At 51.2% G+C, this 15508-nt stretch overlaps 3 gene segments (V, D, J or C); all 3 read right to left on the bottom strand.

The window, feature by feature from the left end:
- Positions 1-236: 236 nt before the first annotated feature.
- On the bottom strand, positions 237-718 carry LOC119244480 (immunoglobulin lambda variable 4-3-like). The segment is given in 2 exon segments: positions 237-559; positions 673-718. Coding segments are annotated over 2 exon segments (369 nt in total).
- A 6319-nt stretch (positions 719-7037) lies between these two features.
- On the bottom strand, positions 7038-7475 carry LOC119244100 (immunoglobulin lambda variable 3-21-like). The segment is given in 2 exon segments: positions 7038-7363; positions 7472-7475. Coding segments are annotated over 2 exon segments (330 nt in total).
- A 6655-nt stretch (positions 7476-14130) lies between these two features.
- On the bottom strand, positions 14131-14955 carry LOC119244481 (immunoglobulin lambda variable 3-25-like). The segment is given in 2 exon segments: positions 14131-14520; positions 14876-14955. Coding segments are annotated over 2 exon segments (363 nt in total).
- Between the last annotated feature and the right edge of the window lie 553 nt (positions 14956-15508).

Genomic DNA, 15508 nt, shown 5'->3' with positions numbered 1-15508 from the left:
TCAGGCCTGAGGGAGGACACAGATGCTGTGTTGTCCAAACAACCTCAGTGATGACCCGTGTCCCTCGCTGTCCTGCTGTCCGGGAGGAGGTCAGAACCACAGGGATGGAAGGAGAAGAGTTGAGATCTCAGGGTCCTGTGAGCGACAGGGAGTAGCTTACCCTGAGCCCTGTGGGGAAGAGGGGACTGGGGAGGGAGGTTTTGGCCTCACTTCCCCTTTGTCTGTGTCACTGTGGCTTAACCGTATTGCCCACCAAGATTATAGTCTGCGCCACAGTAATACACAGCCTCGTCCTCAGGCTGGATGTTGGAGATGGTCAAGTAGCGATCAGACCCTGAGCTGGAACCTGAGAAGCGATCGGGGATCCCCTGGCTCTTGCCGTGGCTTCCATCACTCCTCACATACATCACACGCCGCGGGGCCCTCCCTGGCAGCTGTTGAAGCCATTGAATGGTGTAGGAACTGTGCTCCCTGCTCAGGGTGCAGGTGAGCTTGGCCGAGTCTCCCAGGGAGGCAGATGCAGAAGGGGTTTGGGTCAGCACAGGCACAGCACAGAGACCTGGAACAGAAGATTCAAGAATCATGAGTGAGATTGGACAGATGCCCCTCGTGACTGTGTATTTGCAGGATATACCAGAGAGGGGGACCCCTGAGTGTCTGGGCTGCTCTGACCTGAGGAGACCATGAGGGGCAGCAGATAGAAGGACACCCAGTCCATGGTGGAGGCTTCCAGGAGCTCTGCCCTAAGGCTTCCCAGCTGCACTGGCCTCTCCATGCTCCTGTCTTATCCTCCCTGCCTGCAGCTCCAGGAGGCGGGGCAGCCAATGCAAATCTCTCTCCAGTCCCCAGGGTGTGTGTCTCAGTCTTGTCTGAGCCCTGAGCCTAAGGGCTTCATGCTGGTGATTTCCTGAATTTAGAAGAATGGCAGGTGTGGGTTTCGTTGTCAGAGCTGATTTTACAGCTGAAGTGTCTTCAAAGGGATTCTCAGTCATGCCCAGTGCACTTGAGCACAGCCCAGTGTCTGGACTAATTAGGGCTTCAAAAAAGGACCACAGCGCCCCCTGGTGCCCAGGATGAATGTCATCCTGCATGTGCTGACAGTCACCAGCATGACTGCTTCTGACCCTGATGGAGACCAGGCCCTGGGTGAGTGTGACATGGGCCCCCCACCAGACTCTCGGAATAACCAATGACAGCCTTTGCTCCTGTGATTTTCTCAAAATGCCCAAGAAGTAATGGGTGGTCAGAATTGCCACCTCAGAGCCCATTGTTCATTCTCCTGCCCTCCCCGCACTGGGCATGTAGTTTTCCTCCTTGCCTCATTCCAGGCCTTCTGGGCCCTCCTGTCAGGGACCCACTTCTGTATTCAGGTGTCTGACCTCCCTGCGTCTATGCAGTGAACACTCAGCTGCTCACGGGGCTGGAATCTGATTCTCAGTTAAGTCTGAGTCTGCCTGTGGCCAGAGGTGGGGACCCTCCTTCTGCTCCCTCCATGGTAGAAAACAGATTCTGTGTGGGTTGGACATGGGGACCTGAGACCTTGGTCAGGCTCCATGTTTCTGGTTCCTTTCCTGATATTTTAGGATGAGGATCCTTTTCCAACTAGGTCAAAGGCCTGGTTTTGGGAGAACTGTCAGGTAGGCACAGGAGCCGATTTTTTCTAAGGTATAGTGTTGACATGTGCACTTTCCCTAATATCCCCAACTAATGTATTTGACCTCAGGCTCCTGCTGCTGAAAATATACAATGTGACTCACTGACACATGCTGAGACGCTGCACCTGGGCCCCCTGAGAGGACCCTGTGGCCCTGGGCATAGACACCCCTGACACGCTGCCCCTCCCAGTTGTGTGTAAAGAGGTGACTGAGGCTGGACAGGGCCACAGGCCTCAGGCCCGTCCATCTTGCTCCCTGCGGAGCACCCCACACAGCCCCTCCCCTGACGCCTCCTCCCCTCCATGTGTCCCTCAGAGTCTCCAGGGCCTGCTGACTCCTCAGGGCCAGTCCTCACACCTTTGCTTATTTGTCTCAGTGCAGCGTGTGGCCAGTTGTTAGCACAGTCCTGGCGATTGGACTTTCCTAAAATCTTGGAAACTCTGTGGAGAACGACAAGTCATCGACTTCAGTAACATTTCCTGATGATCAGCCACCATCTAGATCGATTCCAAAATATCACTTTATGATTGTTCATGAGATTTATGAAAATGACTTTCTCTTGAAAGGGATCCTTATATTACATTATGAGTAATTTACAAGGACACCTAAGGGATTGTTTCCCTAATCCAAATCCACATGCCTCATACAGGCCAATTATGTTCCCACATGGGAATGCTGGGACAGAGAATCTGCTGTGGGCTCAGTCCCTTTTCTAGTTCTGACTTGAGTAATTTGCACGTTACTCCATGCCTCAGCTTCCCCATCTGTGAAATGGGTGAAATGAGAGCAATTATTTTTGGGATTGCTACTGAAGGATTTAATAAGCATGAATTGTTTTCAATGGTTAGACATGTGTTAAGAACATAAAAATTTTTTCTTCCTCCTCTATTAAAATTCTTATCCTCATATTGTTACAGGGCAGGGAGAGGGGCCGCCCAAACCCTGCAAATCTGCCTATTCTAAATGGGTTCTGCCATCCGCCACATTAACACAGAACATATGAGACTTTAATGGGAAGGAACTTTAATAAAACTAGGAAACAATACAGGAAAGGCAAAGAGTCTAGTTTCTAAATGAAGCACCCAAAGATACCGGTCCCCTCGTGGGTAAAAGTCCATCCAAATGGGATCGGCCCAGAGCAAGGCCCCAAAGCCTGCCACAAGTCTAAAGCATCTTCCTGTGGGGACCCACAGAAAAGGGTCAGAAACAACCAGACAAGCCCGGAAGGAAAAGAGCAAAATCAACATCAAGATAAAAGTTGCCATTGTCACCTCCCCACGGGTCTCACCCGCATCTGTGTCACCCAGTCCACGACCAAAAGACAAGCACAGTTTCTTCACATGTCTCTAGGCTCCATGCGCCTCCTCCAGGTCTCCTGGCTCCATCCTGCTTCCTTCCTCAGTCTCTTCTGCAGCTTCTCCTCTCCCTGCTCAGCTCCACCCTCCCTTGGGTGGGGCAGGGAACCTGGAACTTCCCCCTTTCCTGGGGACCACCCTGTTACAATATCTCCTAATATAAATATAGATACTGAGCATAGAGGAATAAGTAAAGTGAGGGAAATAAAATGTTTTGGATTTGACACATTGACTTTTTTTTTTTTTTAAGGGTAATATCAAACTGCACAGGCACAACACACACTCACATTCACACTCACACTCATTAACAGGCTAACCTATTTAATGCCCTTTGCATAGATAGCAGAAGTAATATCCTCTCAGATACCCTGTCCTACTTACTGGGCCTTTATGCCCATGAGCAGGATCATGGTTCCCTAAAACACATGTCATGGGGTGTCCTGGCAGAACTAGGGCACATCTGCCTCATGCTTGACCAGACTCTGTGCAGAGTATTATTTCATTACCATTGTGACCACCCCATTCTGAGACAGGGGCCCTCATCCCATAGATCTACAAACCTGTCCTGCATGAGGGCATCACACAGCCCGGTGAGCAATGAGGCCTGAGGAGGCTCAGGGTGAGCTGCTATCACTGAGGTGAGGCAAGCTGGGGCACAGGTAGCAGAGTCACCTGATTCTGATCCTTCCTAGTCGGTCCACAGAGGCGCATGGTGCTGCAGAGGCTCTGAGGGATCCATGAGCAGAGCAGTGCTAAGCTGGCTGGAGACCCAGGACCTGCAAATGGAAAAGAGAACAGCGGTGTCCTGGGGGCTCCTTATCCAGTTAGCAGCTGTACCAGACCCCTCCTCCACTGAGACAACAATGGGCTTGTCTCTTTGTCCTGATGGGAGGCCGAGGAGGACACCTCATCACCTGTCAGAGGTTTGTCACCATGTTAAGGTAAGAGAGCAGGATGGAACCATGGACAGTCATTTAGTGGAGGGTCAGGGTCCTTGTTGGCCTCCAGTCCTGCCCACCTGATTGATCGCAAGAGCTTGGTGGTGCAACCTCCACCTGCAGTGTCCTCAAGGAGGGGGAGGACTTGACCATGGAGGAATTGGGTTGTGGGTTGAATTGGGTCGACAAGCTAAACCTATTCGCCTGGTCCTTACAATATGGGTCATCTGGAGACAGACACTGCCAAGGGAGATCCCATGGAAGAAGGGGGCAGAATCTACAAGCTGAGGAAACACAGCAAAGTAGGCATTGCTGAAGAGAGGCACAAACCACATTCTCTTCAGAGTACACAAAAATCCAAACAAAGCAAACCAAAACCAACCTTGCCAATGCCTTCACCGATATTATCCTCAGAACTGAGTCAACACATCTTACTTGTCAGCCCCTAGTATGTGGGTCTCTGTCACTGCAGTCCTAGAACTGACCAGTCACCCCAAGAGCCTGCCCTGAAGGTGTCAGCTGTCTATCCTTCCAGAACCTTCTGTCTCTGGTATCACCAGCCCCAGGGTTGAACCTGCTGCCATGTGCTTCTCTTCCCTCAATGTCTGACCGTCCTCCCAGGAGCCTGTCTCCAGAGCCCAGGCAACACACCATCCTTTGTGGTTGGAGATCCTTTGAACCCCGGCGTGCTCTTTCTGGGGTCACAGTAGGGAGCGATGCCCATGGTCTCCAGGGTCCTGTCCAGTCCTACAGAACAGTCTTCTGTTTCCATGTGAGTTGTTAGCATGACTGTAGAATCAGGCACTAGTTTCCTGGGTCCTGCGCACAATCTGAAATTTCACAGTGTGTCTATGGGATGGAGTTGTGAGGAGGGGTGACCTGTGCTGAGGGATTGCCAGGGTGTAGTGTCCTACACCCTGAATATTCAGTCAAGTGTCTCACTGGGTCTTTATCTTGTGGATGGATACATGGAGATGGGACTTTGGAACAGAACAAAGAAGGATAATTTTCAGATTACGACGTCGGATCAGTTGCCCAGGGACAGGGGGTGTCATAATACAGGAGTTGGCAGGTAGGGAGCAATTTGACAGCAGAAGTGGCCTCTTTGATATAGAACCCAGGCCTGTTCAAGTTTCACTGAGCATTACTCCTCTCCCTCATAATTGGGTTGTTTTATCTCCTTGTTGCTGAAGGCGTCCTGATTTCTAGTTTGGTGCCTTTATTGTTGCCAACAAGGTCTGAATATTTTTAGGCATTATTTCTTCAAAGGCCTGTTCTACCTACACAACCCAAGCTTCTCTCACTATCCCCTCCCTTACCCACGCTCACTGAATTCGACCTCCAACTCTAAGATAATCTGGTCATTGATTGCATTTGCTGTCTTTATTTCTGCACCTAGCAGGTTCCCTCACCACCTGACCTCAGGAAGGTGGAATATCGCAAAGTAGTGACTTCTGATACACTCTCCAAATTATTCCTTCTGGGCACCTTCTGAGACAGTCTGAATAAATGACTGTAGCAATTATTACAGCTCATATGTCCTGTTCTGTGCAGGGCATTGTGATAGGGCACCAGGTGTGGTGAATTTCCTGTTGGGTCACGGGTGCTTTGCATTCCCTCTCCCTGTGCTTTTGAGAGACACCGGAAATTCTGTTTTCCTGGGCACAGGGATTTCTATTTTCCTTTACACTTTCCAGGTGGCACCTGAGCAGCCTTTGATTTGCGTGAATCCACTACATGTTAAGGCGAATTCTCATGATTTCTCAAACTGACTTTGGACCATTGTCCTCTGCCTGGGGAGCAGGCAGTAGTGATGGGGTGGGGGTGAAATCTGTGGGGGTCACGCTATTGTCCTTGGGTGGGTCTTCTGCCTTGTATTGCCAGCAAGGCACAGAGCAGGTTTTCTATGATCCAAGAAGATGGGTAAAGGAGAGTCCTGGAGCCCTCAGTGACTTTTTCATGCTTTGAGCTTTTCACATCATTTGTAGTGCAGCAACCAGGTACATGGCAGGTAGGAACCCCCCAACCCCCCCACCCCTCCACCGCATCGGTGAATGTTTACCCTTTCTGGACTCTTTGTGTTTGCTCATGGTCTCTGTTCCTCTGCTCCTGCTGCTGTTTATGTGTCTTCTACAACTGTCATCCCTGTGACGCCACCCTTCTATGCCCAACCTCTCAGCCCACGTGAGCCCACATATGCACACCCACACCCTACTCCAGGTGTCTGCCATCAGGCACATGTGCATGCTCACAGGTGAGGGTCTTAGAGGCCAATGGTGGGAGGGGGGAAAATCCTGACAATTTCCTCTTATCCTACAATTCTCTAGCAGTTTCCTCCCACACTATCTTATCAGGGCTCTTAGGAAATTTTCCAGACTCTGCAGTGGTGTCTGTGCTGTTCTTTGGCCTCTTAAGCTTATTTGACACGCAGGTCCATGCATCGGTTTTGGGTGATGGGCTGGAAGGATGGCGTCAGGTACTGCAGACACCGCCATATGTGCTTATAACTGAGACTCAGCTGGGAGATCCTGCAGGGTCCTTCTGATGGAAGCAGGGCCTGGGACCTGGCATCAGGGCATCATTGGCCCTGAGTCTCTCAGAGAGGAGGCATTAGCAGGGAAAAAGCTTCTCTCAGACCAAGGACTCCCAAGAGGGCACATTGGTGAGCAGCCAGGGACCCCCTGCGTGTTGGAGGAGGTATGTTGCATGTGTGCATGTGTGTGTGTGTGTGCATATCAAGACTTTAGAGGTCCTTCATTCATTCTCCAGTGTCCACTACAATGGTTTTCTCTATTCTAATTTCAGAGGCGCACTGGAGTGTGCTACTTCAAGAGGTCGGGGAAGGTGGGAGGTTCTGGGGATTCATCAGGACATTTGGCCAAAACTCCCAGTCACCACGCTAAGGACATCAAAAGGCTATGACAACTTGTTGAACACACAACACAAGGTGTCCATGAGGCTGCCTTGGCCGTGAAGCCTGAGGGGCCTGGGGACTCAGATCTGGGGCCAGGTCAGAGCTGCTCATGGCTGTGTCTCCATCCCCCTTGGGCTGCAGGAGAGTGTGACCCAACAGGGAAGGGGTTTGTGTCTCACTTCCCCATGACCCTGTGGCACTGTGGATGATCACTGCTGCTGTCCCACACCCCACAGTAATAGTGAGCTTCGTCCTCGGCCTGGGTTCTGCTGATGGTCACGGTGGCCGTGTTCCCTGAGTTGGAGCCTGAGAACTGGTCAGGGATCCCTGAGGGTCGGGTGCTATCATACATGACCAGCACAGGGGCCTGGCCTGGCTTCTGCTGGTACCAGTCAGCAACTTCCTCTTCAATGCTTTTTCCCTGACACGTCATCCTGGCCGTCTGTCCCAGAGACACCGACATTGAGGGTGGCTGAGTCAGCTCATAGGAGACCTCAGAGCCTGCAGGCAGAAAAGGAGAGGGGGGTTAATGTGCAGGACTCATTCCCAGAACATCTCCGCTTGCCTGGCCTGGACTCAGATCCAGTGATTTCTGGATCCCCTGGATACCCATCCCTAGTCTCATCCTTAGAGTCCCATGAGCCTGGATGTGTGTGACATTTATGACATATGATTAAATTCCCCACCACTTCTCTTAGCAGGCACAGGCCCTCAGGCTCACACCAAGCAGTGAGCACAGCAGAGTCTACCCATACCAGGCCCCTCCTAAGCTGAATCATGGGATTCTGGCCCCCACGGCAGCCCCACTAAGTAGAGTCAGTGCCAGGCTGGTCCCTCAGCCTAGGACAGGGGTGCAATGAGCTTGGGTAAGGTTCCTGTGAAATGAGACAGGAGGCCCAGGAGGAGAGGGGTCCAGCCATGTTGGGGTCCCTGATCCTGCTCCCTGAGGCTCAAGCTGGGCAGGTTCCCCCCAGGCCTGTCTTATCCCCTTGCTGGAGACAGCTGCTGGGTATGCAAATCAGCCAGGGTCAGGCTGCTGCTCGGGGAGTTCTGTGGTTTCAGAGAAGATATTATTATTAATATCTTTCCCAAGAAGTATAGTTAATTAGGGTGAACATTCAGTCAGCTGCTAATAGAGTTTGCAAGGGGTCACCAAGCATTTCCTGGAAGGACATGACATCTATCTGACCTGAGCAAACTCTGGAAATACTGGACAACAGTCCCTATCACCAGCCTCAGACAACAGGAGGAAAATTTAAAATCTCCATGGCACCACGTATGCTGTGCAAGGGAGGAGGTTTATTCTGTTCTGCTGCTCCAAAACAGCATCAGGGATATTATTCTTAGAGTCCCCACCCTCAGCTTAGGGATTCTCCTTCACTGCTGGTCTTATGGTCTGTTTGAATCTCCTCCCCAGACTCTGTCCTGGCCTCTGTGCTGGAAGGCCCTTCCCGGGCAGAGCTCAGGGTGTATCTGTCTGTGTTTTCTGGTTCTTGTCTGTAGGCGCCATGAGGAGGCTTAGTGGGGGAAGTTCCCACCCCAGGATGCTGTTTTGGAGCAGCAGAACAGAATAAACCTCCTCCCTTGCACAGCACACGTGGTGCCATGGAGATTTTAAATTTTCCTCCTGTTGTCTGAGGCTGGTGATAGGGACTGTTGTCCAGTATTTCCAGAGTTTGCTCAGGTCAGATAGATGTCATGTCCTTCCAGGAAATGCTTGGTGACCCCTTGCAAACTCTATTAGCAGCTGACTGAATGTTCACCCTAATTAACTATACTTCTTGGGAAAGATATTAATAATAAAAGTATTAATTTATAATCAAGGGAACAGAAGTTTTTGCAGCAATACTGGGTGCCAGGCTGCCATCTAGGATCTGGATGGTTTTTTCTGGCAGGTCAGGAGGGTCTCTGAGCAAAAGGTAGGAGGTGGAATGTGTGAGTACAGAGAAGTTGGGCGTGAAGAAGCAAAGTCATTTTAGCTTGTCCGGCTTGTGTGTGTTTGGGAGATGATTTGTGATGTGTCTGACCTTGTGCAAGTGAAATCGGTAATTCAACAAGTTCAGATCAGGACTTGGAGTCTGAAGATGGTGCATGATTGTCAAGGATGAGACTGTTGGAAAATGTTACTGAATAACTCTGGTGTTCCCTCATGGTGACTAACCCTCCTGTCACATCCTTCAGGGTTTTTGAAACACCCTGACACATGTGGCTCTTTCCTGACCCCTGGTGGGCACCCTGCATTGGCTGCAGGAGGCTCCAGGCATCAGCTGCTGGGGTGTGCATTCAGAGGCATCATCTCAGGTGGTGATTCCCTGTCCGTGGGCTGCACTTTCATATGTGGCCTCTGTTGACCTCAAGATCAGGGACAGAGGCCTCAGATCAACAAGGAAAATATGAGCACGTTTACTTAGAGGAGGGACGTGCACGACTCACCTGAGACACCTAGAAAAACTATCATGTCACAGGGTGGCACTGGGGAGAAGAGGATTCAGGGAATGACTCTTCATGGTGCCAGATGTGTGTGCAGTGCCATTATGGGGTCTTGGGGTGACTGTACCCAGGACAGACGGGAGAACACCTGTCCAGGAAATATCTGTGACCCTCACTCCAGTCTTGGACATACTCCTTCTGGTCTATGGCATGAACATGGCACTGTCCCTGCTTTTGGGCGTTTCCGTATTGTGGATGGAGCAGAGCAAGAGCATCGCTGGTTTTCAGACACAGCAGATGGTCCTCACGAGTCCCTTGTGTGTTGTCTCATCTATTTGAAAGTTGGACACCGTTCACAGGTTCCTTGTCTGGATTCACAACGTGGCCCAGTGATGGCTGAAGTGTGATAAGTGCCATTTGACTGTGATGCTTTTCAATGAAGATTTGATGTGAATGAAAGGGTCGTACTAGATTCATACAGCAGCTTTCCCCTTGAATGAGGATGTGATAGCTGCAGCTGCAGCAGCCTCTCCCAGGTCTTACATTAACAAAAGGAAAACAATGTCTCCATACGGTATGGATGAAGCAGAGAATAAGCCGGATCTGGGATCTCATGGGAATGGGTGGGTCTCTGTGGAAAAGCCATCTCCCTCCAGAGTTCTTGTAGGATAAAAAAATGCCTTTTGTATTTGCTGTGCATGTAAAAGACCTGTCATTTCCTGACCATTGGGAAAATGATTCATAGAAATCAATTCATTAATGAAAATGATGGTAAGGATGAGCAACCAGGTAATTAATATCAAATAGGTGTTGAGTGATGACAGGCTGGAGGGGCCCTTTGGAGCTGCTGTCAGGAGAAAAGATGGAACAAGTAGTAGGAAGTGTCTCCAAAGACCCTGGATTCAGTATCTGTGAGGTGACGTCAAGGCCAATTCACCCTCACAATCCTGGACCGTCAAAACTTATCTAACTCCATATATGTATATCTTTTTCTTTTCAAAAACAGAGATTCCTATTGGGATTCTTGGCCCCACCCTTGTGTCTGCACAGAGCCAGTCTGCAGGGGGACATGCTCCCCTTCAAGGCCGGTGGAGGACACTGGGCAGCATCTGAGAGTGGCGTGTAGAGGCCTGGAACCCTCTCCAGGCACATGGGTCTGAGGCAGCAGAGCCCAAATTCAACCACTGGGTGGGCGCAGGGACCTCTCTTGTGAATGCTTGTTGGGAGAGTCTTCTCGCGCTCCTGGAGTGGAGCATGAGGTCAGACAACCTGATCATGTGCTAAACATGACTGACCTTTTGCTAATTTCCAAGCCCATAGGAACCAAAGCACCGTGTGCAAAATGAAATTACTTGGGAAAAAACCTTTCCATGTCGGGGCTGATTTTGGTCTGACTAATGAAACCCTGCCAGGCTTTTCTTTGCTCCAGCCTAGCTTTCCTCCCTTTTCCTTTCACTGCCATAAGCCTGTCTTAGCTCCAAGATGGTGGAGACAGATTTGAGCCTTGAGTCACCTGTGTCCTTGTGGCCTCAGTTTCAGGTGCTTGTCTTCCTTGTTGTTAATCCAGAGTGTAGTGGAAAAGCTCCACACCTCAGCGATGTCTTTCCTATTCTCCCTATTGCCCCAACACTGGGGTGTCTTCCTTAGTGAGAACCATCGAGGGAGAAAAGGAGGTGGGGTTTAATGTGCAGGGCCTATTCCCAGAGCACCTGTACTTGCCTGGACTCACATCTAGTAGCTCCTGTCCTCTGGGTGTCCCCTTCCTTCAGCCTCATCCTCGGTGTCTCCTGAGTCTGGCTGAAATATGTATGGTGGTGATTTTTGAGAAATGAATGAACACCACTTCCCCTAATCTTGGGAGGCACAACCTCTCAGGATCACACAAAACAGTGAGCACAGTGGGGTCTACCCACAATACATTCCCCCCAGATCATGAGAATCCTGCCTCCACAGGCAGCCCTCACTGAGCTCAGAGTAACAACCAGGCTTGTTCCAGAGCCTGGAGGTGCATGAGGAGAGGGTTCCAGGCCATGGTGGGGTCCCTGATCCTCTTCCCTGAGGCCTGGCAGGTTTCCCCTTCTCCCCCAGGCCTGTCTCATCCCCTGTTTGAGAGAGCTGCTGGGTGTGCAAATCAGCCAGGCCTGGGCTGCTGCTTGGGGGGCTTTGTGGATTCAGAAAAGACTCAGACTCAGCCCCCAGAGACACAGAGTGGTGGGACACTTCTCTGGAGTCTCCACCCTCAACTCAGGGGTCCTCCTTCCCTGCTGGTCTCATGGTCTGGCTGAATCTCCTCCCTTAGACTCTGTCGTCTTCTTTCTCTGGGCGGGTCCAGCCACAGCAGAGCTCAGCTGACGTCCGTGTGTTCTGATCCTGTTCTGGAACTGACATTTCCAGGCTGAGATTGGCTCAGATCCTCCTCGCCCCACAGGCACTGAGCAGCAGATCCTGAATGAGGATCGTTCCTCACTCACACACACTCATGAGACACTGAGGTCCATCATTTCTCCTGCCTGGGCTACTGGGAAAGACACTGGGCTGTGCCTTAGTACCCTCGTGTGCACTCAGGTCACATGGAGATCACGGGGTCCAAAATACTGCGTGAGAGTGAGGCCTGGAAAGGAATCTAAAAGCTGTGCCCCTGTGAGATCACTATAATCCCGTGTGTTTTGCTGATGAGGTGAGGTATTAAGTGACAAGCTGTCTTCATTTGTAATCATTCAACATAAGTTTATCAAATACCTGCTGTGTCCAGCTCTCATCCGGGGCCTGGACAGTGAGGACATTTTAGCAGGACTGAGCTATGTGGAAGAACAGAAATGTCTGAATACGAGCCAGAGAAACAAGCCATTTCGATAAGCCCCAGACCGCAGCCATGGAGTCTGAAATGGGGACATCATTGACAAGGGTGATCCCTGTCACTTAGGTTTTAGCTCCTGGTGGCAGCTGCTCCCCCTGTCACAGCTGCCTGGAGGTTGGAACAAGCAGGATGCAGGTGGCTCTCTGCTGCCCCCTGGTGGCTCCCTGCACTGGGGGCAGCAGGCACAGAGGCTTCCAGTGTTCAGGTTTGGATTCAGAAGCTGCAGTTCAGGAGGGGATTCCCTGAGATATGAAATGCTAGTCCCGTGGGTGAATTACCCTCTCTGTGGCCCCGATTTTTCACAAGACTAGCCACAGGGTGTTCAGTTGATCACATGGAAAACAAACATGAACATGGCCCTGGGGGAAGAAAGGGCTGGGGCTAAATGAGATCCTGCATGTCACCGTCAGGTCGTGGACTTGGCACTGGGGACAACTTCTTGGGGCAGATGCCAGAACCTGAGAACGTAGGTGACAAATGGCTGGTGGACGCCACTTCAGTTGGTGCCCCAAGACCTGACTCAGGGGTGGGATCAGCTGGCAGGAGGTTTACAGGGAGAGTGCTTGGGCCACCCCTGTGCCAGAGATGGGTGAGGGCAGGATGCGCCGAGGGAGGGCTCAGCGGGACCGTCGTCCTCAGAGATCCCACAGGACTCTGCTGCTCGGATGCCCCTTCTGAGCCTTCCCAGGTGGCTGCATGTCTGGTCTTCAGACCCTTGCACTCATCAGGCTTGGAGGCCCGACTCTAGGGCAGGGACATGGCACAGGAGGATGTGGCTCCCTTCATGGGAGGGCTGGTGCACGATGCCAGGCTGTCTGCGGGCAGCTCCCCAGCAGGTGGAGCAATGACTCCTCCATTCCAGAAGGGATTTGCTGCTGCTACAGACTGTCCACCACACCAACCCTCTTGATATCTGGTGGTTTCCAATTCTTAGCGTTCAGCAAAAGTGGAAGAGCATGAAAACTGTCAGCTAATAGACTGTGGACAATAAAATGTGTCCATCGATGACCAAGGTTTTTGGCATGGAACATGGGAGGAGCTCAGGTCAGTGAGAGACACTGTATCACACAACTCCTGCTTACAAGACTGAACTTTCTCTGAGTCTCATATGAAAGTGAAGCAAGAACAGACTGAAGTCAGATCCTGCTGCATTCTACAGAAATTTTAGTGACAGCAGATCAATGAACCAACACTATCCTATAATTATTTATGATGCTCTTAATATTTTTGTTGCTTTGATTATATTTTGCTACTGAAAGTTATGCTGATATCACTAGGAGGAAGAGAATCAATGAACACTCAGAATCCCAGGAGAGAAAACACTTTTTTAATTGTCTATTTTGATGACAGATTTATAAGGGCATAATAAATGAGATTTCCAGTTATAAAAATATGCACAGATCAAGTGACCAAGAAGTGTATAATGGACATAGAGCTCAAAGAGGAAAGGAGAAACAGTTGTACATGATAGGCAAGAATTTTTGAAAAGGAAAGAGTGGCCCCCAAACCTGATGATATTTGCTTCCGTTCGCTGTGTGTCAAGAGAGTGATGTGAAAGTTTTCTATGAAAATGCTCAGATGTCAACCTACGAAGGAGCAGGGAGGCTGAGGACATGGCTGCTGCCCCTCCCCCTCTCCACCCAAGGAGGTCCTTCTCCATAAAGCAGGCCTTGGGCTCCAGTGCAGGGTGATCCTGAACTGATAACAAGAATGACCACGAGAGTCAGGGGCCACCCAGAGCCAGACACTGTCCTTCCTGAATCTTGACTCCTCTCAGCACTCCCAGGATAAGTGAAGACAGTGAGCCTGGAGAGGCCTTGGCTTTCCAGAAGGCCTTGGCTCGAGGGTCCTTGTATACCAGGATGCTGACAAGAGTTTCAGAGCTCAACAGACTCCCACCCTCTTTATTTCAGCAGGGGAACAGCAGCCCTGAGAATAAAAATCTGCTCAGAGTCTCCCAGCCCAAAGGGCCACCTTAGGAGGCCTCTGAGGTCTGTGGGAGTGAGCGCAGGCCTGGGAGGGAGGTTCTTGTCCCACTTCCCCATCTGTCTGTGTCACTGTGAGTAACGCCAGCTGCTCCCACTGCCATCATCTGCTGCACAGTAATAGTCAGCCTCGTCCTCGGCCCGGGTCCCGCTGATGGTCAGGGTGGCCGTGTTCCCCGACTTGGAGCCAGAGAACCGGTCAGGGATCCCAGAGGGCCTATTGTTATCCTTATAAATGACCATCACAGGGGCCCGGCCTGGATGCTGCTGGTACCAGTAAGCATTTTTTCTTCCAATGTTGTCTCCCTGACAAGTCATCCTGGCCGTCTCTCCCAGAGACACCGACACTGAGGGAGGCTGAGTCACCTCATAGGAGACCACAGAGCCTGCAGGGAGAAAAAGAGAGGTGAAGATGTAAGTCCTATTCGCAGGAGACCCCCACGCTCCTTAGACTAAGGACCCAGGATTCTCTGGTTCCTAGGTTGCGCCTTCCCTGATCCCAGTCCCAATGTCCCATGAGCCTGGTGGTGAATGGAGGCCTCAGCCAAAGAGAAAACACTCCCCTTCTCCTGGCAGCTAGAGCCCCTCAGACTCACACCAAACAGCCTTGGTGGCTCAGTCTCCCACCCTGCACAGGGTCATGAGCATCCTGGCTCTAAGGCAGCCCTTGCTGAGCTCAGAGTCAAGGCCAGGCTGGCCCCAGAGCCCTGGAACTGGGGTGCAGTGAGCCTGTTAAGATACCTGTGCAGTGAGCCAGGAGGCCCAGGAGGAGCGGGGTCCAGGCCATGGTGGGGTCCCTGATCCTACTCCCTGAGGTGAGCCTAGGCAGGTTCCAGCCAGGCCTGTCTTATCCCCTTGCTGGAGAGAGCTGCTGGGTATGCAAATCAGCCAGGCGCAAGGTTGCTGCTTGGGGAGTTTTGTGGTTTCAGAGAAGACTCAGCCTCCAGGGACTTGAGGAGGGAGGGGTGATTTCTAGAGTTCCCAACAGGGCTTAGGGATCCTCTTTCTCTGCTGCCTCATGGTCTGGATGAATCTCCTCCCCTAGTTCTGTCCTGGCCTCTCTGCTGCGCAGCTCCTTCCCAAGCAAAACTCAGTGTGGAGTCTAGTTTTCTGATTCTCATCTGTAGGTATGTTTATGAGGCTGAGTTGGGCCACCCCAGGTGCAATACCCGAATATAGTAATGGAATATACCTCGTCCCTTGAACAGCTCATTTGGAGTCATTGATGTTTTTAAATTTTCCTCCAGGTTCCTGAGGCCAGTGATAGGGGCAGAGCCTCAATATCCCCAGAGTGTGCTCAGGTCAGGTAGATGTCATGTGCTCCCAGCAAATGCTTGGAGCCTCTGTGCAAACTCTAAGAGCAGCTGAAATGAA

Source organism: Talpa occidentalis, unplaced genomic scaffold (genome assembly GCF_014898055.3).
Source record: "Talpa occidentalis isolate TD23 unplaced genomic scaffold, MPIMG_talOcc4v2.1 talOcc4.14, whole genome shotgun sequence".
In the NCBI taxonomy this organism is placed as follows: Eukaryota; Metazoa; Chordata; class Mammalia; order Eulipotyphla; family Talpidae; genus Talpa; species Talpa occidentalis.
Note: the sequence above shows the minus strand (reverse complement) of the source record. Positions and strands in the feature narration are given on the sequence as shown.